Source organism: Chelonia mydas, chromosome 7 (genome assembly GCF_015237465.2).
Source record: "Chelonia mydas isolate rCheMyd1 chromosome 7, rCheMyd1.pri.v2, whole genome shotgun sequence".
Taxonomy (NCBI): domain Eukaryota; kingdom Metazoa; phylum Chordata; order Testudines; family Cheloniidae; genus Chelonia; species Chelonia mydas.
In genome coordinates, this window is record NC_057853.1 from 105,259,415 (window position 1) to 105,284,229 (window position 24,815).

The 24,815-nt window shown below is 38.9% G+C and overlaps 1 protein-coding gene across 8 annotated transcripts in view; it reads left to right on the top strand.

The window, feature by feature from the left end:
- The window catches only part of FGFR2 (fibroblast growth factor receptor 2), a 170,126-nt gene that overhangs the window by 94,149 nt on the left and 51,162 nt on the right, over positions 1-24,815 (top strand). For 6 of the 8 annotated variants that reach the window (XM_037903929.2, XM_043551937.1, XM_037903927.2 and 3 more), the window contains 4 exons: positions 3,905-4,165; positions 4,898-4,972; positions 12,166-12,335; positions 21,567-21,690. In XM_037903929.2, coding sequence (XP_037759857.1) covers positions 3,905-4,165; positions 4,898-4,972; positions 12,166-12,335; positions 21,567-21,690 — 630 coding nt within the window. The remainder of the gene's footprint in view (positions 1-3,904; positions 4,166-4,897; positions 4,973-12,165; positions 12,336-21,566; positions 21,691-24,815) is intronic. The other 2 variants (XM_037903930.2, XM_037903932.2) reach the window with 1 other exon arrangement.

A 24,815-nucleotide genomic window follows, 5' to 3' on the forward strand; every position in this document is an offset into this window, starting at 1 on the left:
TTTGAAGTGGAAGAGGCTTGAGTTGGGGGAGGGGGATATGGCTTTTGTGAAGGTGGAGAGCTTTTTGGGAATCTTTGCTGGGTCTTATTTATTTATTTTTGGGGGTGGGATATGTTAGCTGATAGTTTGTTTGACTCTAACTACGATATCCACATTCTTAACTTTTTGTTAATATTTTAATAAATTTAGAAAACATAATAAAATGCATATATAAACCTCTTGTTTAGATTGGTCATGCCCTAAATGGAAACGCTGTTTGGAATATAATTGTATTCATAGTAATATGAAAATGAGCTGTAGGAATTTCCACAGTCCTCTCTTCTGGCCACTTGGCTCTTAAACAAACAGCATTTACACCATTTGTTCAGGATGGTCAGCTGGCCTAAACCATGGGGGAGGTGGGAGGACACCCAAGCCCGTTTGTCAAACATTTATCCCAGAGGTGCCCAGTTTTGCAAGGGACTCCCCCTTGCTTTTTCTCCACCTATGTTGTCATGGATGTGTTCACGCACGGGCACTTCTTTTCCCGTCTGACATTAAAATAATGATGTCACTGTCAGCAGATGATTGACATGAATGTAAAAGAAAAGGAGTCTTTTTTTCAAGAATTAAGAATTGAACTGAACTTTGAAATCCTTTAAAAAAAATTTTTTTTTTTTTTGAGGGTGGAAGGACAGATGATAGTTACATTGCTTAATGCACCACTGGAGGCGCTCAGATACCACGGTGATGGGGCGATATAAGAACCTGAGTACTAAAAGATACAAAGAGTGTTTGGCTGCATTTGTCTTCCACCCCCGATTGAGTAAATTGTCAACTTACAAACTCAGCCTGAGGGGCCAAATTGGACTCCCAACCTGTGGAGCTGCTTTGAAGGGAGGTGCCACCCACCCTCTGCAATTGCAAAAATCTCCTTGATGGTGAGGAGTCATAGCCTTGCCTTTTCCTCACCCCTTTTGGGGTGCCAAATGTCTGGTAGTACTGAGCAGCCCTTGTGCTTGAGGGAACCACAAAGGCTGCATCTGAGGCAAACCCCAGGATGCAGACACAAGAGAAGCCAAAGATCCTTGGACATCCATATGAGGTTGGGTTGCAGAAACAGCCCCTGTGTGGGCCTAAGGTCCAGCATTAATTGGGTCACACAGTGTGTGTGTGTGGTGTGCAGAAATTGGCCCTGTATTCCTTGCTGTAAATCTCATCTGAGTGTAAAAATATTTATTAACTTGCAGAGTACTTGGAGAGGAGGGTAGTTTTGTAGAGTACTGTAGTTGGCGGGAACAGTTAACAGTTGAAACCTGTTGACCTTTGACTATGAAACTATTGGACAGGATAGTGCTTCAGTGTCCCACCTGTTCCCTGTTTGCATTTGGGCACCAATTCAACACCCAGACTGGAAAAGTTTTATCAGCAAACATTATAAAAAGTGGTTCCAGAGTAGCAGCCATGTTAGTCTGTGTTCGCAAAAAGAAAAGGAGTACTTGTGGCACTTTAGAGACTAACCAATTTATTTGAGAATAAGCTTTCGTGAGCTACAGCTCACTTCATTATAAAAAGTGGTGGTCTTAAGTGCTGCTAGAAACACAAAGCCTTAACTGAAATAGCTCACTCCTTCCAAACATTGGTTATTTCCTGACAACTCTTGGTGCTATACCTTCCTGCAGATGATATTACTAGAGAATAATGCACTAGGTCAAGGATTACTAATTTGTACAGATCAGTATATGAGTTGTCCATTCTTTGTTGGCTTACTAGTAATTTTTCTTTTAGAGCTGTGGTTAAATATGACTTTTGACTTGTGCTGAAAGATTAAGTAGGATAGCCATTTAAAAAAAAATCATTTGGGGTGGAGTTTGAATATGGTTTATCTTTCACGGCATGTAATCACAGTTGGAGTAATCTGTATGTGGAGACATTGCAATGGGATCCAGAGGGCCCTGTCTGTTTGCTTTCTTGAACTGTTCAGTATAAAGCCCCTTATAACAGTGAATGGGAAGGCTGAATAAAGTTATCAACACCTATATTGGCATTTTAAAAATTTAAACAAGTCATTTTTAAAGACATCTGTAAATTGTTGGCATAGAGTAATTCTGTAAAACAAATTTACTCTGAAGATAGAGCCCACTACAGAAGCTACAGAGAAGTCTGTAAACTCTTGTACTGCAAAGTAAATTTGTCATCTTGTTTGTTTTGCAATTTCAGGTAACTTAAAAAAAAATCTTTGGCAGTAGGATGTGAGTTTTCTAGTTGTCTTGGGTTTAATCTTTACTGATATGAAATATATGTAGAAACCACTTGTCCTCCATCTGGAGATCACTTTTATAATAGCACTATTTGGTCCACTATGTTTAACTTGTATAATGGATCAATGGAATTCTTAACATGCCAGCAAGACTAAGGTGGATGAGGTAAAATGAGTTTGTAAAAAGTGTCAAGTTGTATTATAGCTCTTTGAAGACTTTGGCTAGAGAATGTTGTTCCCAGAAGTAAGAGTTGACATCGCCTATTTTAAGATGATGCTTGGCTCCCAACAACACAATATGTATATTTTATTTATACATATACACATAGGCATACTAGACAGTTGGTGTCTCCATGTTGAAGGATATTTGTTGGGGTTCTTAGGAGCTGGAGAGCAGCTGCTCCACATGACACACCCTTCTCAGTATCCATGATTCTCCCCTTCTTTGCTCCCTGTTCCACTCTGGAGAAAGGGAGGAGGAGTACAAGTGTGGAGGAGAGTAGACTGTGGCTACATAACTGCTTCTGAGAGGAACCCATGGGTACAGAGGGACCAAATTCCTTCATACAATGAAGCCTAGGGCTTTGAGGGGTTTCTAACTTTCATGCTCCATGTCTCACAAGGACAGGAATCTGTCCCACTTGAGGCTAACTGTGAAGTGAATTTCCAGTGTTCTTTTGGGTTTTGGGTTTTATTTTGGGAGAGGATGATTTCGGTCATATAAATATAGAAAAACTTAATTTGAATACCAAATTTGTTTGAGAAAACAGCTGCTGAAGTTCTTGTGAATATCCTGATACAGTAAGGGAACAGAAGGGTGAACTGTCTCATCTTGAGTTTGAAAGTTTCACTCACATGTCAGTAGGTGTTTACATTCTACTCAGGAGAGAGTGTGAAATAAGAAAGGGAGAGAACCAATTCAATGGAAAAAAAGACTGTAAGTTGGAGCAGAGAGTGGGCAGTATGGAAAACAAATATAGAAAGTTTGAAAAAGGAGCAGAGAGGTGCCAGAGAGAGGGGATAAATTAGTCCATATATACTGTGTATAAGCAATGGATTTATGCCAGATTAGATTTGTTCTTGTATCCCCTTATCCCTATTCAGAACCTCTCAGGGAGAAAAATGTTTTGTTTTCTATTTCTAAAATGAATTTCTCTTGGTGAAAAATATCCATTCATTTAAGTACAGGGATGAAGTAAATGTTCTAAATTTTGCATGAGTTTTGTGAGTCACCCCCTCTCCCCAAAATTGCTTTGAGATCCTCAGAATCTCAGACTCAGTGACATTCAGCTGACCAGAATTAGAATATTTTGTAGGCAGCTTTTGGTTAACATACAATAAGAATGTTACAGGGTTAACATACAATAATAAGCAGTTATGTGTGATGTGCCTCTTCATAATCACATGCGAAACTATCCCAATGAAGAAAGGAAGGACCACTGCTGCTTTGGCAGGGACTTTCTTTGTGGTTTACTTTTTACAAGTAAAATGTGCTCCATAACTGCATGCCTTTCAATTTTATAAAGTAGGTGGCTGGGAGAATTTGATAATGAAACATTTTCTTAACATAACTTAATTTCTGTGGATGAAAGGGGCCTTTACTAACTTTTGTTGGCAATTCTCTCCTTTCCCTTTTTATTTTTCCTCCTTCCTTCCACTTTGCAGAGCCACCAACCAAATACCAAATCTCTCAACCAGACGTATACTCAGCACTTCCAGGAGATCCACTTAAGTTGCGTTGTCAGTTGAAAGATGCCATCATTTGGACTAAAGATGGGGTCCAGTTGGGGCCCAATAATAGAACAGTGATTAGTGGGGAATACTTGCAAATTAAAGATGCTGCACCCAGAGATTCGGGCCTCTATGCTTGCACTGCTGTTAGGACTACAGAAAGTGATACTCTATACTTCATTGTAAATATTACAGGTGAGTGAGCTGAACACAGATCTTGCACGTAGTAGCAATTTTCAGTGTTAAAAGTGCGATATAAAACTACATTCTGTTCTAATTTGAAGACGTCCAGTGAGACGTAAAGTAGGATACACAGAATAGCCTTTCATATCGTGAAGTTTCTAATATTTTCCCCTTGAGCCAGATCCTGAACAGGTGTAAATTGGCATAACACTTCGTTTACTTCAATGGACCTATGCTGATTTACACCAGCTGAAGATGTGACCCTTTGCTTTATGTGTAAATTACTGGATTAGATTATACAAGTGACCACAGTGATAAAACAGCCTGTGTAATGTATTTAAATGATATGATTTTCATATGAGAAGTATAAGCATATCCTAGAACCAACCACGCAGTTCTGCATGTTGCTGTATTACCTGCATCCTACAGTCTGCTAGTGACAAATCATTCCTGAGACAATTAGAGCTCTTAAGAAGAAAAGAATCATAACTGGAAAGAAATAGATTTTCTGTAGTTAGCAGCCTTGCTTTGAAATCTCTATAGCAATTTCAGGATTATTACCTAGTTTTAGTAGGTTTTGTAAGACTCATACACATTTTATGATTGGGTTTGCTACTCATTTAACTTCGGCACATTTAAAGAAATCTAATCCAGATGTACCTTGTTTAGGTGTTCTCAAGTGTAGGAAATTGCGTGTGCTACAAAATGCATCCTATAAAAGATATGATCATCTTTAATATGCAGATGCTCTTTCATCTGGAGATGATGAAGATGACAATGATGGCTCAGAGGATTTTGTGAATGACAACAACCATATGAGTAAGTAACAGCCGACTGCTGGAGGTGCCTGGCGGGATCCATGTGGAAAGTAGTTGCTTTCTAACCTTTTGCACTGTCAACTACTTGGCTTCTTGGCTCTTAAATGCATGTGATATCAAATAGCAATAACTTTTCCCAACTGTTTTCTCTGTGTAATTTATTTCATGACTCTAGAACATGAAAATAAACTAACATTGTTGCATACCCAGTTTGTTTTACTAGTCTGTTCTTTCTATCTTAGTTTATCATTAACTTTTTAGTAGTTTTCCTTCTTCCTAAATTAAAGTTAACCATTGTTGTGTTATGGAGTCCAATTTATAAACTATCATCCCCTTTCACTTTCTGCTTTTGTGTCTGATTTGAAGTTTAACTAAAGAAAAATAATCTGTTTGAGAATGAATTAGTTAAACGGTGGTTTGGAACTATTTTTAACTGAACCTTATTGGACCAAATCCTGCAGCCTTTACACAGGCAGAAATTCTACTGGAGACAATTAATGGATTTAGAGACAATGGGATTTATTCCTGGAGTAAGAGCTGCAGGATTTGATCCCATGGAAAGCACTTTCTCTAATTAGTAGTCCAACTAAACGTGAACATTTATGATCCTCAGTTAATGTGAAAGTGGATTAAAAGAATCTGAAACCTATGTGGACATTAAAATTCCTTCCCTTTTGGTTATTTAGAGAGTTATTAATATGGATGGATCAATCACTAGGAAGAAAAGTGTATTCATATTGATTTCTTAGGTGGCTCAATGGAATTATTATTAAACCTCCGTGGATTACTGGTGGTGTGCCATTGTGCACGCTTTTGTAGTGTCACTGACTTAAGGAACATAGACTGCTACATTTCACATTAGCTTACTTAGACATTATGCATTAGAGAGGTCACAGTGTTACAGTATGTAGCAGTCAAGTAGTACATTCATTCTTCAGGCTGCTTTGTAATTAGCTCTTGTTTGGCATATAATACGTAGCTGAAACATACGTTCAAATGATTTAAGTACCGGTGTTGTTCAACTGTACTAGAGATACCTGCTGTATATAACTGCCTCTGTTCTGACAATGTGAAATGTTAGATGCTATTTAAATTACATAAGTTCTTAGTTGACTGTCTGGCCCCTGCCATCTGTTAGTGTGATTAGCACAGTCTGATTCACAGGTGCATCTTAAAGTGGCTTAGATTAAACAGCTCTAGGCTGCATTGATAAAGGAATGTGGTGGCAAGGATAATTGACAAGTTTGGAAAAGAGACATTTCCTTTAAAAACAGAGTTTCGTAGTCAAAGCTGGTGAATATAGCAAATGCACATGAGGGCATAATTCCGTGTTGCATGTTTTAGGAAACATCCATATTTAAATTCCCATCTTCAAGTTTGTTTTACACTTGCTGAAATGATTTTGTGGCATTTTTTAAGAAGTTAGTCAATACGGTGGAGCTTCTGAACCACACTAATAACTGTGCGTGAGACGCTGTGATGGAATGAATTTTGTGAGTGACTAAAGTGAGCAAAGAGGAAAAGTCCAGATTGCTGCCTCACAAAAGAGCTTTGTTTGCTTATTTAACAAGTTGAATTTACTACTATTTATTTATATGTCCTGTAGTGTATTTTGCCACAGTAAATGACATTCTTGTAATATGAGTCTTCATTGTAGGCCACTGCTAACTCTTTGCTGAGAAGAGGGTGAAAGACGGATGATCTGAGTGTGTCCAGATTAGCAAGGTTCATTTGCATTCTTGCTGCTCAAAATGACACTGATGATGTAACCTTCGACTTTGCATATTCAAAACTCATTTTATGTAGCAAAATAAAAGTTTGTTAAATTTTTAGGTGTAAACACAAAAAAACAGAATCTCTGATAAGAAAGACAACTGTTAGAGTTCTCTTTAATAAGGCTTTCACGAACTGCTCTGCCTGCCTGCAAATGGAAGCCCGAGAAAGACACTTTTTTCCTAGCTCGTCTTCCTGGTTCTTGCAAGGGTGGGGAAGGAAATGGCTGCAGAGCTTTCTCAGGAAACCAAACCTTGGCATGCTCAATCCTGGATGCTTAGAAATAAAGCAAACATTTTGTGTGGTTTTATTCACTACTTTTTAAAAATGTCTTTTAAAATACTATTTAGAAGTTTCTTTGGTTACAAATATATTTTGTGTGGCCAAAGTTTTCAGATGAAGGCACCTCAGTCTGTAGGTAAATGCAGTCTTCTTTCAAAAGTGCCAAGAACACACAACTCTCTGGGAAGTTCATGGGTGCCGTAAGTGCTCAGCAGCTTTGAAACCAGGCTGCTTTTATTTAGGTGACTAAATATGAATTTAGGAGCCTAAATCTAGGCAACTAAGTTTGATCATTTTGGCCTATGTGCATTTTTTAAGTGACGGGCATGCACAGCATATATCATTCTGTATTTGGTTTCCTTACATGTTGCCAGATATTTGAACGGTCAGAAAACAGTATCCTGAATGGGTTTCTATTGCTTCCAGCTTTTGTTTAAGGGATTAGTGGTGCTGGGCTGAATGTACTAGAAAATAAAATCCTCTCTCCACGGAATAGCTTTGGTGGCAGTTCAAGCTTCCCCATCATGGACCTGACAATCTGCCTCCATCCTGGTTTTGAGGGCCACCTCTAGGGGCTACAAGGCTATTGGTCACGAATGCTGATTCAGGGCTCAATCTTGCAAGTCACAGAATGCCTCTTACATGGTGCTGAGCATCCTCAGGTTCTCTTGGCCTCAATGGGAGTGCATTGCCACCATTTGCTGATTGGTCACACCATAATTAATATACCACTGACATCAATGGGAGTTGATGAGTGGTCAGCAACTTGAAGGATTGTTTTAGCTGTTTGTGCTCATTGCTGAGAATTCTGACATGAGTATCCGTTGTGATGATTTGTGTGATATGGATGCTTGTTCACGAATAACTGGACTGAGGCCACCAACTGTAATTTCACATGGGCCACTGAATGACCATCAGGCAGGTCACTTCTAACTTGGACTGAATTCTAATATATGAAAGGCAGCATATCCAAACTTAGTCCTGTGACCATCCAGTTCCTCGCTCTCTCCATCTCCTTTTAAACCATTTCCTTTCAGTTAAATAAATGTATATTGGCATTATGAGTGTTTGTTTTAAAACAACCTGTATTTGAACCCTAAGTCTTCCTTTTGAAACTCGAAGACTATCCAGAAGCATAAGCTATATAGTTATAAGCTATGTCTGTCTATAGCGTGATAAGTGATAAAAAGGTGCAAACGAATCAAACTGCAGAGAACGGAAACCCTCTCAAGGGAGCAGCCAAAATTGGATGTCTAGTAGAAGTGGTCTTTAAGTAAAGGTCAAATTCAATTGTACTGGAAACCTTCGGGATACTTTGATGTGGTCACTTAAAGCAGGGTGTTGCCTGCTGGAGTTGGTTCTCAGTCAAGCGTCAGTGCAGTTGACATCTTTTACATTTGTGTTTATTGAGTACTTTTTGTAGGACTTTGTAAATCCTGAAGCAAAATGGTCCTCTGCATTGTCTAATTTCAAGTTTGCATGTTCGGGATTTTCCTGATTAGTTTTAATTTGTCTGTAGACAAGGGCAGAGCAGGTCAGCAGAATATTTTCTTAGCTAACGTGAATTCTAAAAGTAATCAGTAATTCTCACCAGTTCATCTAGTACTTATACTGTTACTGTACTGTGAACGTTAAACTGATGTACTATCTGTATACATTTAAGTGTCTAGTTAGTTAGCAAAGATAGTATGTGATCAGTATCGCTCATAAAAAGATCCTGCAGAAGTATTAACATGTATTGATTCTTGGTTTTAGTAGATCTGGTAAAAGTTATTTTTCCGTAAGCCAATAAAAAGCACTATTGGTCAGAAGTTCATCTAGAAAGGAAGAAAACCTTCCTTGTTTTTCTTTGATACTTTCTTCTCCTTAATAAACCAAAATAATATGAAGATGGGTATTACAGGTCTGTGCTGCTGTTTTTCTTTTTATTTCTGTTTAAAAAACAATTGGTATGTTGCTAAAATATCTCTCAATGATTGTCTAAGGAAATACCATAAGGCCCTTTGAAGGACTGATTATTAACACAAAACGATATGTTTTAGCCCAGTAGAAATATACTAATTAACTAGAAATCTAATTGCACAAACTGGCATTGTTTTGGGGATCCTTCTTCCAACTAAGGTCTGGATCCTGATTGTCTTGGTTCCACTGTGCTGGGAGGAATATTCTGCAGACAAGTCTCCCAGGAGGACTCAGTCCAGTCCTGTAAATTGTGGAGCAGTTTCCTTCAAGACAATGTGGAACGGGGTGGGGGTCTGCAATTATGGGGTTCCACTAGGTAGCTGCAAACCTCGTGCACACACAAAAACACACACACTCTCACAGTGTATGCTTGAGTCAGTGCATGCAGTGGACATGACTACAGCCCATGTGTTATCGTTAGACTTGGCAGAATTTGATTTTTCTTTTTGATAATTTTGATGGACCATAGTAATGTATATTTTGAAGCTTTTTCCTTTTTATAGATTTTAAAATGTTCACAGTTGCAGAAATTACAGGGTAGGGTGGGGTGTCAGACAATAATTATTTAATGACAATAGACACTGTAGTTCAAACACTCAAAGCTTTACAATTGTTAAAACACAAATTTTGAACATCACCTGTCAAAAAATACAAAGTAAATATCCTTAAAACAAACTCTAATAAACTCTCCGGCAGCATTTTTCTTATCTTGCTTATTTTTAAAAGTTGATTATTTTCGATGGAAATACCTTTTTCATAGGTTTGTGTGTGTGAAATCAATGTTTCCTGACATTTACCAATAAAAATTGAATCCTTCCAAGTCTACTTATAATATTTGCTGGGTGGGTGCTACACACATGGTAGGAAGGATTGCGTGCACTCAGCTCTTTGTAGGTACTCCGATATCTCAGTGAGGAGCCCAGAATAAATAAATGGCTAAGCGGGTAAGTAGATTGCTTGTAAAAATCAAGTTTAATCTGACTTCAGGAATCATGGATTTGGCCCAGTGAGCATATCTGTTTGATCACATTGCACTACCTTATTGAATATGTTTAATGGTGCAGAGAAAATATTCTTATGCATTAGTACTTTAATGTAATTCTCCCTTTGCTTGATGTAGTTTTAATGTAATTCACTTTTTGCTAAATGAAGTAAATTCCTTTGGTCTTACTACTTCAATTTATTGAAGGAACCTTTGGTCTGTAAGGGAAATACTGTTTTTAGCTGATAATTTTAATGGTGTTTTCCTCTGCATCTTTGTTCACTTTGGATCATTTAGCAATTTCTTGGTCCTGCAGTTTAATTCCAAATACTTACAAGTTATCTAATTTTATGTTTCAACTTCATGTGCAAATTTACTTTGCTTTTCTAGTTCATTAATTTTAACACTAATTGCTTCTTCAGGCTAAAAAACCCCACTTGTCGTATCCAGCGTCATTTAAGACTTGCTTTTGGAATGTTTTTCTTTATGGAGGAGAGGTTGTTAAAGAACTTATTCCTGTATTTCTGTCCAGCTGTATTTTTATTTTGAGGGGGGAGAGGTCACAGGATTTCTGAGTTTTTACCAATTGTAAGAAGTGCTATAAATATTTAAGAACGGAAGAGTTTATTTATAGTGGAGTGCTAGACTGCTAATGAAGGAAATGAAACAGGGCTGAGAGAAGTGCAGTTATTTTTCTAGACCCCTTTAGTCCTAAAAATTCCATGCTAATCTGATTGATTTCAGGAAGAAGCCATTGTAAAATAAAGTAATATTTCTTACTCTTAAAGAGATCTTGATTTTTTTAAAGCAGGTAAGGTGGCTTAATTAAAACTGTTATGAAACCACCATGCAGTTTAGCCCAAGTAGTGTACACTCTGCTTGAGAGGACTAGATCTAGTATAGTAGGTATGTTAGGGCAGTCCAAAATTGAGATGAACTGACAAAGTGTGTGGGGAAACTGGTACTGTGTATGGCTCATATAGTTAGTGCTAATAGACCCCCATGAGTAATGGGCATCAGCTATTATCTATATTTATCTACACGTGTGTTAGGGTGACCAGATGTCCCGATTTTATAGGGACAGTCCCAATTTTTGGGTCTTTTTCTTATATAAGCTCCTATTACCCCCCACCCGCCCGTCCCGATTTTTCAAATTTGCTGTCTGGTCATTCTAACGTGTACGTGTGTGTGTGAATATATGTAATTTTTTTTTCCAAACTCGGCATTCACTGGGTAAAAACAGACTGGTTTCAATTCTTTTTATCACAGTTTATGATTTTGATACATGACATATTAAGGGCCCAGTTTTTAGACACCAGAAGCACACGCGCGCACACGCGCACACATCACATTTATCTGTGTGTGTGAGCACTGACCATAACTACAGATGGAAATGGGTATCTGGAGGTCTAAACATCCCTTTGAGTGCAGTAATGATAATCACCCATGTAAGTGTAGGCTCACAGATACGTGATCATTTTTGTACAACCACCTTGGGCTTTTCTATCCACTGAAGTTTTGGTTTGAAGGATCTTGACGAGCTCATAACAGCGAAGAAATCCAAAGGTTGCAACTTTGCCCTGGTATCATCAATTTTTTTTTAATCAGATAACCTTTAACACAGATGCCGCCAAATTCTCCGCCCTTCCCCCCCCCACCAAAAAAAAACATGTCCTGAAATACAATTTTGCTGACTTGAGTTTGGCTCTCCTCCAAATCCATGTTGAGACCACCACTCTGCAAATCGTACACGATGGAGTGTTCTTGGGCAGGGTCTGCCTCTTGCTGTTGGTGTACTTGACTCATTTGGCCGCCCGCATCTTCTCAGATAATTCATATTTCCAACACGGGAAGAACTGTTAACTGAGCTGTGGCCAGTCAAAATACATATGCAAAAATGAACTGAGTCCACATTTGCCCCTTGGCATGTAATATCTCCCACTTTTTAGATCCTTGTAACTTCTGAGACTCGGTGAAATAAATTAAGGGTATAGTTCTCTTAACCACAGTGAGTCAGCAGCAGAACTGTGATTAGAACGCAGAAGCATGTGACCCTAGTTTTGTGCTACCTCTAAACTACATTGTCTCCCACAGACAATTCATGCAAAACCAAGAGTGAAACTTTCTGGCAGTGGGAAGGGAGCTCAGAACAGTTTGTAGATACTTATTTTTGAATATTTATTTTTTGGAAACAGGAGCGCCCTACTGGACACACACTGACAAAATGGAGAAAAGATTACATGCAGTCCCAGCAGCTAACACAGTCAAATTTCGTTGCCCGGCTATGGGAAACCCAACACCAACCATGCGATGGTTAAAGAATGGAAAAGAATTTAAACAAGAGCATCGCATTGGTGGATACAAGGTAAGGTTACTTTTTATTATATGTCTATTTCTCATCTGCAGTATGGGTCTGATCCAAAGCCTATTAAAGTCAATCGAAAGGCTCTCAAAGGACTTTGGATCAGGCTTAGAATCATAAAAAGGCTTCTAAAGAAAATTAGTTCATCTTGCCTTTCTTCTGTCTATTTTGGCCATTATTGAGCTTGCAAGCTGAGTTTTATACCTTTTTTTTTTTTTTTTAAACAGATTCAGTCTCAGAGAATATAAATATATTTGAAGATACTTTTGAGGGCTAATTTGGAAAACTAAGAGAAAAATAACTTTACAAAACATGTTTTTTACAGATCAGATCTTAGCAGCCCAAGCTTTCAGCTTTAGTATCCTGGAATATTCAGTTGCATTGTTAAATACAACAATCTACATTGGTGATTACAGAGGTTTAATGAACGAAGGGTCGGAAGTCAAAAGTTATTATTTTCTATGGAGTTTATGGTCTGTGAAACTGAAATGGGAAGCAGAGTTTGAGGGAAAGTAACAGCAATTACTGACTTACTTACAAGGCTTTGTTTGAATTTTAAATAGTTTAAGATCAGAAGTTTCAGTCTCAACTCGTAGTTACTGATTAAAAGGGAGGTTTAGGGGACCAGCTAGTTCACTGGTATAGTGCACTAACCTTTAACCTCTGGAGCAGGTCAGATCAGAAGTCAGAATTTGGTCCCTGTACCCTAGCCTTTGTTGAACATGAATTTGTTCATACACCGTATTGAACGTGTTTGACGGTAAGTGTCTGCACAAGAATCATAATTTCCACCTTGCCCCACAGCTCCAGGCCAGCTCTTATCCAGCCTGGCATCTGCCACAGCCATGCTGCCACTGACTTCCTCAGACACTTCTAGAAATCCCACCAAGGGAGAAGAGTTTCCAAACATGTGCAGGAGGCAGTAGTACAAATTATGGTAGAATCCCTGTCTCCTTCCACTCCCACTGATTCCACATACTGGGACCACACAATAGGGTCTCTAAGGAATGGGGCGGATCATGGCATATGCCTTTAGCTCTTCTCTTTTCTCCCGCAAAAAAAAACCCAACTTTTTTATGGCCGTGAGCATGCAGAAGTTAATGGTAAAGCTTCTATTGACTTATTACAGTGGAAGACAAGACCAAAAAAAAAAAAAAAGAAAAAAAGTTGTCATCTGCACATATAAGCAAATGGGAGCATAGAGGAAGCCTTCATTATGGGTGTATTGACAGGTAGACTCATGTAAGGAGTTCACTCATCCTTAGCACAGTCTGTATTCAACTCATGTCAGCATCTCCAGAGAAGCTGCTGAAAATGGCTTTGGTAAGGAAATGTCTTCATGGATGCAAAGACTTTCTTGAGCATCTAATTAGATTGCTTCATATTTCTCGCATTGAGAAGTGAATATATTGATTTTGAGTCGTAAAACTTCTGAATTCAGTTTCATTTATGAAATGTAGTGTAAATAAGCATACATATATAATAATGCCAAGGAATGTGGCAAATACTTGTTTCACTTCCTCAAGTTTTTTCCTCTGAATTCATCATTTAAGATATTTTTCCCTTAGCCTTTTGTCCTGGCATTTCATCCTTCTCCCACTTTGTGCCGGACACTGTAGCACTTTTTATTTGAAGATCCCAAAGCGCTTTCACACACCTGAAATAACTGAGAGAAATTAAGTTACGTGTTCAAGGTGACACACTGAGTTAGAGGCAGAGCTCAGACTAGACCACAAGAGCCCCAATGCCCAGCTCTCTGCTCTAAGCCTGCTGCTGCACTGCTTCCCTACTCAGATTGGTGTAATCTTATTACTGCTTTACAGGCTAAAAAATTAAGGTGCCTTGTCTTGAAATGCCCTGCTGTAGCAAGCACGCATATTGCCTTTCCTGCTGTTGAGTCAGATCATCCCTATTGCAAAAATTTGTTTCCTGGGGCTAAGGAAGCCAGATTCTAGGCTCCCCTTTGTCTTTTCTACCCAGATTTACTGTAGAAGGTGTCAGTTTTTCCAATATTTGCATTTCTACAGAGCTAACTCCCAGCAAATTTCCCTAAACAAACATTAGTTCTTCAAGGGTTTTCAATCTGATTTGCTTGCTCCATAAATTACTGTTCCTTATTAGTGTACACTTGGCAACACCGTCTGTCTTTTATAGTACTGTAGTGTGTTAATGAATTGGCTACAATTCGGTGGTTTCGTAGAGTTGTTAGAAAAATGAAGCCAACTGAGAAACCATTAATCCTGTCTCGGAGCATAACAGTAGCTGTTTTTTAGCACTAACGTTGCCATTGTTTGAACACTTTGCACCATGTGAGGGGGGAAAACACAGATATCTAGCTGAAAAATATTAAGTGGGGTTAATTAAATTTTGATCATGTGTGTAAAAATATATGTAAAAAATACATATATGCCACCCACCCACACAAATCACAAACACATATTCCTGAAGCTGATGTAAGACAAAAATAAGTATATTCCTATAAGCCTAAATCGTAAAATATCCTACACATTTTAAGATTAACAGATGAAAAAAGCGTGCGGTATTATGATTTCTCATAGCAAGCATATATCAAATAAATGCCTCCAGAACATTTCATATTTATCATTGTCCTTCAGTAAGCAGTCTTCCTACTTGCCATAATTACCTTTAGCCTAGATCAGGGATCGGCAACCTTTGGCACATGGCCCACCAGGATAAGCCCCCTGGCAGGCCTGGCCGGTTTGTTTACCTGCCGCGTCCGCAGGTTCGGCCGATCGCAGTTCCCACTGGCTGCGGTTCGCTGCTCCAGGCCAATGGTGGCTGCGGGAAGTGGCGGCCAGCACATCCCTCAGCCCTTGCCACTTCCCGCAGCCCCCATTGGCCTGGAGCAGCGAACCACAGTCAGCCAGTGGGAGCTGTTATTGGCTGAACCTGCGGATGCAGCAGGTAGACAAACCAGCCCAGCCCCCCAGGGGACTTACCCTGGTGGGACACATGCCAAAGGTTGCCGATCCCTGGCCTAGATTATGACAGTGGTCCTAGTAAGCAGAGTAAATTGTGCTCAGAGAGCGTGTTACAGAATGAAGCCCAAGTTGATTTTTGGGAGGTATTACACGTTTATTCAAAATAATTCCTCGGGTCAGAAAAACTTTGCGTCCTACTAACCAGTAAGGCTTGGTATGCATTTTGCAACCTCAGTATGAACAGTTAAGTAGGGAAGGAAGACATTTTAGAAATGACTAATTTTTTTTTTTTCTATTGCACCATATTCAACCAGGCATGGCAGCATCTTGTGCTGACTTTTATAAATTGGATTGTATGTAAAGTCTTTCTGGGGCTAAAGTATGTAAAAGCTTCCTGCTGTAGAATTTCATACTCAAGGTATTCAGAAAGACTTAACTGATCTAGAATGGTTAGAAGAGAACGTCTGCATCCGCCATTGCTACTTGACATGACAGTCTGTGCTTTTTTCTTCTGACAGAGCCAATAATCTACACAGATATAAAGAGCAAACAAGAGGAAGGAAAATGTAAAATTGTTTACTGATCCTCCATTCCTCCCCACATGCTTCTTTTTCCTCCCCTCTTGAGCTAAGGAATCTATTCTTTTTTCTTTTTTGTTCTCGTTATCACAATCAGATAGCAGTACCCAGTACTTTGTTCATTTGAGGTGTGTGGTGAGTCAGTTTTCACTCAGGCATGATAGCAGAATGGGTATCTGTGAAGGGAGGTAGGCTCCAGAAGGGAATTCCTCCACAGTGAGTAACTTTTTGCTTTTTAACCCCTGGAAATATAACCTTTTATGGTTTTCATGATATACTCAGAGTTCATATATCAAAGTAAAATGGCCCCTTACTTACCTTTCCAAGCCTTTTTGATCCCCCGTGTCCCCTCTAACATGACTATGGTATTTGCTAGGTCATTTGAAGAGATTTTGTAATTTCTCAGTGTGTACTTTAAAAAGAAAATATACTCTGTGTGAGATCACAGGACCCTTTACTTTTCTGTACGCCACCCAGAAAGCAAATTTACTTCTATCTGTTGTTACTGTTTAAGTATTAACAGGTGTTTGTTTCCACATCTGCGTTTTGATAAACTCCATCACCACAGCCCTTTTCACACATTTAAATTCAGCTTGGGTAAATATAGGATTAACAAATAGTTTTGAATCTATAAGAACTGTAAGAATATATACTTTTTGCACGTACCTTTTTGCCCTAGCTCTGTGGAACTGAGTATCCGCAGCAGGGAAATTGTAAAATACTTTCATTCTGTACTACTTGATTCATGACTAGTCGATCTATTTCTGATACAGAGCCATGCTAGTAAATTTCAGGGTTTTGGTTCAGACTCCCCTTTAATATTTACATTGTATTATGTTTTTAATCTGTGTATCTGAAACCCCATCAATTCTGGAAGGGTTTAGAATCCCAGTCCAAAACCTAAGTTGCTGACTGGACGTCGTCTTTATAATGGGGGCAAACCAAATCCCCAGTGTTCAGATCAGAGGGGTAAAGTGCTTTGAAATCTGGATCTGAATTTTGTGGCTTTGGTACTAGTCTGAATTCACATCCTGTATGTGGAGGTAAAGAGACAGAGTATGTTTCAGCAATTTAGCTGATACCTGGAACTCTTTGAGGGGCTAAAAAAAATTTATGCTAATGAGTCATCTCAGTTATATGTTACCTCTAGTCATGGAAGGGGTTGTTATTAGAACTTGGCAAAAACCTGTTGTGGGAGCAAATTTACTTTCTAAAAAAAAAATTAAAACAGAACATTTGCCTGTTTTCTCAGTCTGGCAAGCATAGTGCAAGTGTAATGAAAAATATAGGGCTTGTCTTTGTGAACAATTTAAATTGTGTAGTCACAACTGTTGTCTTTTCTCTCCTCTATTTAGTTTCTCTGCCCAATACTTTCAGGGGAAGATAAGCAACTTAAATGATGCTTTCATTGTTTTAGGGCTCAGTGCTAATTTTTCCACCCCTCTGTTTCACTCTGATGCACAGCAGTCTGCTTTCATTTTCACCAGGTTACAGCAAACATCCTCTTAATGTTAGGACTGGTCAAACATTTTCTCTCTGTTTTGTTTTTCAGTGGAAAATTGGATTTTTGACTAACCAGTTTTTTTTCTGAAAAAAAACCCAGCTTTTTTTCTGCTTTCCGTAGAAGATTTTGACTTTTGTTCAATAAACTAAACACCCCCAAACTGAAATGCTTTTGATTCAGAAAGGGTGCTGCAGTGCCTCATGGAAGTTGTAGTTCAGCTGGCTCATGCCTCCTATTCTCCTTTATGGGCTGGATTCATCAGCCAGACTACATCTCTTACGATGCGCCATGACCAGGACCTCCCATGAGGCACCTTAGCAGCATGGCTGAATTGAAGTTTTTGATTTTAATTTTTTTGCTGAAAAATCAATATTTTCTCTCACTCTCTCTCTCTGTGGGGGAATCCGATTTTCTGACCAGCTCTACTTAATATTACTTTTGGTTCTATCAGCATTGAAGCAGTTTAGATTTCCTATTAGCGTCAAGGTGAATTTGTATGGTTTTGATATGGTGCCTTGTGAGATTCTATTTTAAAAAATTGAAGTGGCTGTGATAGGGTTACTAGGACATGAATCAAAAACTTGCTGACAAACTAAGCAAAAATAGCACTTCACTGATTTGGTTAGACTGCTACTGGGGGACATGCAAGGGTCAGTGTTGGATCCTAGTTTCATTAACGGTATTGCAGAGACAATAGAAAAAAATTGCAGCTGTTGTTCAGGTCAGGGGAGCTGTAAACACCTGAGCATAGAAATAAAATAAATGCAACCTGGAAAAATGCAAGGTGGTATATTTGGGGGGAAAATACTGCAAAGCATGGCTATAAAATGAATAGATGATGCTTGGAAAGCAAAAATACCAAGATAAAACTAAACTGAGTGGTGGATTATAAATTATAGAGATCAGCTCGCAATAAGGTTTGGTGGCAAAACATTACAGGCCAGGCTGTGATAATCCTTCTGTATACAGCTGCAATTCCAGAGTGTTTGGAATGTTGCATGCCCTTTGGGGTGCCCCGGGTCAAGAAAAGGCCTTGACAAACTGGATAAAGTGAAGGACAGTAAAGCTGGTTAGTCTTGGTGAGGTGTGCATATGCTGAAATAACTTGAAGGGACTCAACCTTAAAGAGAGCTTTAGGTTGGTATCACTAGAAGTAGTAGGGTGATAATGGACAAGGAAATATTGAGGGTGGACAGTTAATAAAAAAAAGAAAAAGAAAAAGGGTTTCCCTAGCTAAAGATTAATGAAGGGTGTATGGAATGTTCTTCCAAAGAGAGTTACTGAATCGTTGTCACTGGAGTTATTTATATTCAGTGGTACAATTCACCCCTGTGAAGGCCAGCACAAGGCCTATGTCCAACATAAGACCCATATCGGCCTGATTTTGACATTTTAAGTGGAAGTTACGTGCTGTTTAGATCTTGACCTGGCCTCCTCCACCGGGGCCAGTTTCATTACCTGGTCCCCTTAGCTCACAGGTTAAATCAGGTTACCTAAGAATGTGTCAAAATTTTTCACCTTCTCCTGTAACAGTGTACAACACTCAGTGACAAATGGTACCACTTCAGAATCATGGCTAGATTCTAGGGATGATTATAGTTAACCATTAAGGTCAGTAATCTTCATCAGGAGAAATTCCATCAATGCAGGAAAATAGCTTTCACTGTTCCATTTACAACATGGAGGCAGTGAACCAACAAGATAAATCAGGTTAGCAGCCAAAAATCTGATTCCTTGACAAGATGTCCTAAATGCTTTGGGCATCTACAGCAACTGATTAGTTTAATTTAAAGAGGCTTAAATTGTGTGTCTAATCTGGAGATACAATAGCTCTTCCCCTCTGGGATATGAGAGGATATTTCCACTGTTGCTTTTTTATACTGACATCGGTTACATTCACATTTTAGCTATAAGCCTTATTTTCCTATCAAAAGTTACATAATTGATTGTATTTTCTTCCCAGATTAATTATTTGAGTAGCTGTTTGTTTTGTGGACCCACACTCTGTTTGTCCTGTTTTGATATCATCTAGGCTAAAAATTCTTGGTCTATAATCCTAAATCCTCTAACTTGGAAAGGCAAAAAGCATAGAAAACTTTTATGTTTCTTCTTCCCAATAGAGGCCATGAAGCAGTAAAGCATCCAAAATACATGGCAATTGCCACCATTACTTATTGGCAATATGACAACAATAATCTTCTGACCCCAAATACGTAACATGCAAACTGCTTAGCAGCATAAAAACAGAATACAATAGTTATTTATTATAAACTCTTGATACTATGAAAAATTTGTAAATACTTAGGATAATTTTATAAATATAGAAAAAATTAACAATTTTGCATAGAGCCAGCACAGAGCCTCTAAACCACTTACAGCATAGTAACTGGTATGTAGGTGTAGCTGCGTGTCTGCAAAGGTTTGAAATTCACCTGTAGGGACAAATACTGAGCAGGCTTCATTTTCCATGGTAGTACACTCCAAGAACTTTTCCACTGCACTGGCAGAATAAGCCAGCAGAGAACCAGTGTGTGGGCACTCCATGTTCCCTGAACCCTGTGGAGCAGAGCTCCAAGGTAGTTCCGTGCATAGCACAGGTTGTAGGGGGAAATCTGGGCAGGCCCAGCATGTGGTCACTATGTCTATATGTTTTACGAATCCAGAGACCTCAACCCCTACCTGTTTGGGAGCAGCAACATCTGCCTGGATGCGTGCTAGTCATCGTAAGCGAGGGCTGAAGATGCTGGTCCTGTATTCTGTAGCGTTTCTGAGTGGTTTGGTTAGTGTCCAGGCCATTCACATAGGCTTGGACTTTCTTCCAGGATTTGACCTTTTTAAAGCACATAACCAAAGTGACTATTTCCTGGTAGGTAATAACTAGCTGTGAAGGCACAAGGGCAAGGCCAAGAGTCCTTGACTGAGCTGATAGTTCACTTATATAAAATGCCTGAACTCTGGAGGCCATTGGTGCTGTCACCAACATCAAAGAGCAGAAAGATATAAAGAAAACAAAATACCTTTTCATTTGCTTTAAAGTGCAAAGCTAAACTGTATGGCTAAACCATGGGTACGTTATTGACAACACTAGTCTCTTCCTGACAGATAAAGACCAGTATAATAACCAAAAGGAAAGTAGGATTTCATAGATTTTCCCAGATTTTCACTTGAGTCCTTACTAAGCTTCTTTTTAGATGTATAGTATCTGACAGTATCGCTGTAACCCCTAAAAGTTATTATAGAACACAAAATTGTGGAAGGGAGAATTCACTGTTTTCCATTTTGCATGATTAAAATCACTCAAATTTGTGTTTACAGCACTTGACTTTTGTAAGCATGGCAGTTCATTGATGAGGCAGGTGTAGGGGGTCCTGGGCAGTGAAGGGCAGACCTTGGATCTAATTTTCATGATATATTTATAGTTCATAGAATTGAACAGAAATTTAATCACTCGACCTAAAAGTCAGAAAGTTTTCAGTTTATCTAACTATGTGTTAATTTCACAATACCACTTTGAGGGTTTTGTTTAATTCCAGCGTAATTTCCTTTTTCATTGCAACATTCAGATGGCCTTGTATTTTATATCAGACAGGAATTTTTAGAACCGTTTTCTTGAAAAGACCCTCTGCTGATACAAATTAGATTCCTAAAATAATAGAAGATCTACTTGAGTATTAATGTTGCACTTTTGGTTTTTTTGCTCTATAACAACTCTGTATCTGGATTGTTAGTTGGCTATAGGGCCTTTGATATCATGGGAAAAATCCAGCCCTGGTTGCTAGAGTGATACAGCCAATACCATCAGATAACTGTTGGAGGCAGATGTGAAATGTCTTGGCAATCTAAATTCAGTTTCTAGTGGACTGGTGTCTACGTCGTAAAACCATAATCCAAACTGGGACTAATTGTGGCACCCTTGTTGTCAGTTGGAACAGAATGGCTGAGGACTGAAGTGCATTGAAGACTATTTTTCCAACTTAAGGGTGAAGTACCTTGGTAAAGGAGGGTGTGGCAGCATTCACTGCTACTGCCTATGCTGTGGCTCCTCTGTGCATAAATAAAGGATTTTGGTCTCCAGACCTGTCAATCCAGCGCTGCCGTGGCTTTTAAAACATTAGTGTAACGGAAAAAAATAATCTTCCTTTTATGTGGGAAAGACAAGTACAAAATTGTGCTATCAACTTTTAAAACACTCTTATTGAAATCCTATCAGGTACGAAACCAGCACTGGAGTCTCATTATGGAGAGTGTAGTCCCATCTGACAAAGGAAATTATACTTGTATAGTGGAAAATGAATATGGATCCATCAATCACACATACCACCTAGATGTTGTCGGTGAGTAAAATTCTATCAACTACAAGAAATGTTTTAAATTAATGGCTTAATTTTATTTCTTTATTTAAAACTAAATTTAATGGATATTTTAAAACTAAATTTAATGGATATTTTAAAATTAATTTTAAGGATGATTTCAGGGTTGGATAAAAGAATAACTTCTGTTCTTTGAGGCTATTTCTACTGTTTTGCAACTACAGCAAAACCTCATTGATTCACACACCTTATACATAAATTCTCTCTCACACACACACACCAGTTTCCTTGTGTCTCAGCAAAGATGTGGTACCCAAGTGTATGAGGTCTCATATTATGAATTCATTATTGTTATACAATATGAAACAGTACACTTACAAGTGCATTGTGAAGTGTAAATAATTCAAATCTTACTGCAGTTGTCCGAATTGTCACATGGTTCTCTGAAGTACTGTAATTATAGCTGGAAAAAAAATCATTCTATAAAGGGTCAAATCCTAATCTCAGTTACATCTGTGTAACTCTGGAGTGTTGGCCTTGAAGTCAGTACAATTAATCTGGATTTACACTGGTGTAACAGATATCAGAATTTGGTCTGTGAAGTGCTGACATCATTTACTGAAACATAAAGGATAAATGTTGTGAAATCATTTAGCTGATGGAGAATCTTTTTTTAAAAAAATTCTTATCAGTACCAAGGCCTTGATTTAGGAGAGAACTTAAGCACATGCTTAACTTTAGTCATGCGCTTACGGCTTACTGACTTCAATAGGATTGAAGCACATGCTTTAAGTGCTTTGTTTAATTAGGGCCTAGAATCTCAGGACCCAATTCCACCGCACATACCCATTCTGAGTAGTACATACTTAAGTGAGTAGTGGTACTCAACATGACTATGGTGATAGAACTGGGTCCTTAGTTTCTAACATATGTGAATATAGCTCATGCTCACACCAGATGGTTAAAATGATGTGGGCATCTGAAGCTTAGTGAATAAAACCACTGATCATTCAGCACTGAAAAGTAACTTTTGGCAATTGCAGGCCAGTTCCAACTAGAGACAGGAGGTGCATTCCATCTCCTGTTAAATCAATCGGAGTCTTATCATTGACTTTGGATAGGGATCAGACCAACAGTGACCCATTTTTGTCATTTCTATATTCATTCATTGTATTTATACAAATAATAGTGCACCCATCACATTGTCTCTGGATACCTGGAAGTGAATTAATAAAAAGCAATGCTGCATTCAGATCACAACTGTCCAAATCTGCAAAAAATTCAACCCTGCATTCAGTTGTGAATACAAATGCTTCCCAAGAAAACTTTGAGGGTGAGATTTTCTAAAGCACCCCAGGGGTTTAGGAGCACATCCTGTTGACTTAGGGACTTTTGAAATTCCCACCCTGACAGAATAGAGGAGCTTCACACCTCTTCAGCAAACTTGGTCCTATCTGACCAGTAGAGACAGAGAACGCCCTCGAATGAAGACGTCCTCCCCGCCGACATTTAAATTTAAAAAATTAGTTAATCTGAGCTGTTCAGCAGGTCATTGCTGTAGCTTTGGTTCACGAAGAGAGATGCAGTTTGTTATGAAGCTAAGACCCAAACAAATGCAGGGCCTTTTACAGCACTAGCAACACTTCATAGTCTGCATAGAGAGCATATTCATACAGTTGAGGTGAACTAACTAAGACACAAAGCCATTTTTGTTTGAACACTTGTTTAAACAAAGTTTATTGAGGGTGCAGCACCAACAGCTGCCAGGAATTGTAGTAAATTGTATTACACACGGCTCCATCCTTTGCAGACCAGCTGGTGGAAGGGTGCAGTCAAACCACATTAGCTCACCAGGGAATGCTAGCAAAGTAAGAACAGAGTGGTACAGAGTTCTGCAGTGATTTTCTTTTCCCTTCAAGTCCTGGCTTTGTTCCACTTTGCTTGAGGTTACAAAGTATTTGTAGCAGGTTAAGGGGGAAAAAAGACCCTTTTAAAATGCCTGGAATTTTCTTAGCTGAAGTGAAACTGATTAAAAGGCGCCAAAACGGGCCAATTTCACATTGACTGTGAACCCTTTCACCCAGTTCTCTAGCAAATGTGTTCACCATGGATAATGCTGTCACTTGAGTAAATATTTGCCAGAAACCCCTTACCTCCTCTCCCCTTTTAAGCCTTTTCTGAATGTCATGCATTCAGGAATATTATGCAGAAGTTTATTTTTCCTGGCAGTAAATCACAGTGGCCTGCATGAATGAATGGAATGGTAACAAGGATTATGTCATTTATATAAATGTCTATTCCTTTCCTATAGAGAAGCAGAAAAGTTAATCATGAAGCCAAGATTTCAAAAAGTGATTTGTGATTTTTTGGTGCCTCTGTGTTTAGGTATTCACTTGAGACCCCTTCATTTCAGATGGTGGGTGCTCAGCACTTTCTGAACACCAGCCCCCTTTCACGTGACTCAAATTGGGCACCCAAAATCATTCACTACTTTTGAAAGTGGCAGTTCATGTTTTTTGGAAGCTAGCCATTTTAGCATTTACAGTGAACATAACCATGTTTGTCCCCAATAACCCAGTGTGAGTGTGTAAAATGTTTTTGGGGGATGTATGTAACTGCCACATTTCTAGTTTGACTTGAAGTCCTATATGTGCAGACGTTTGATTCAGTGTCTGCTGAAGCCACTATGAGTCTTTGTATTGATTTCAGTGGGCATTGGATTAGGACCCTTGGTTGAATGCATGTGGATGGGATTGTTGGAAGGGGGTCAGGCAGATTTCTGTGGCTGCTAAGATACTGAAAGCCACTGCTGAGTGTGGTGGTTAGGCAGGAGGCAGAGCGGAGGACTGAATTAAACCAGGCACGGATGGAGACCTCTGCCAGCCCTTCCCTATTGTATTGGTGTATTTCTACGGAAGTTTGGTTTGTTCTATTCTGCTCTATACATTTTCAGCTCCCATCGGGTTAAAGAGGGTTGTGGATGTGTGTTGCTAGTCAGTCATACTCCTTGGTATGTTTAGCCATTGGTGATCACCTCTCACAAACTTCAGGCTATAATTTTAGGCCAAGTTGTATACTGAGAATGTTTGAAAACTGTCAGCTAAAATTCTTTGAAATAGATTTTCCTAAATGGTTTAACTGGTTCCAGA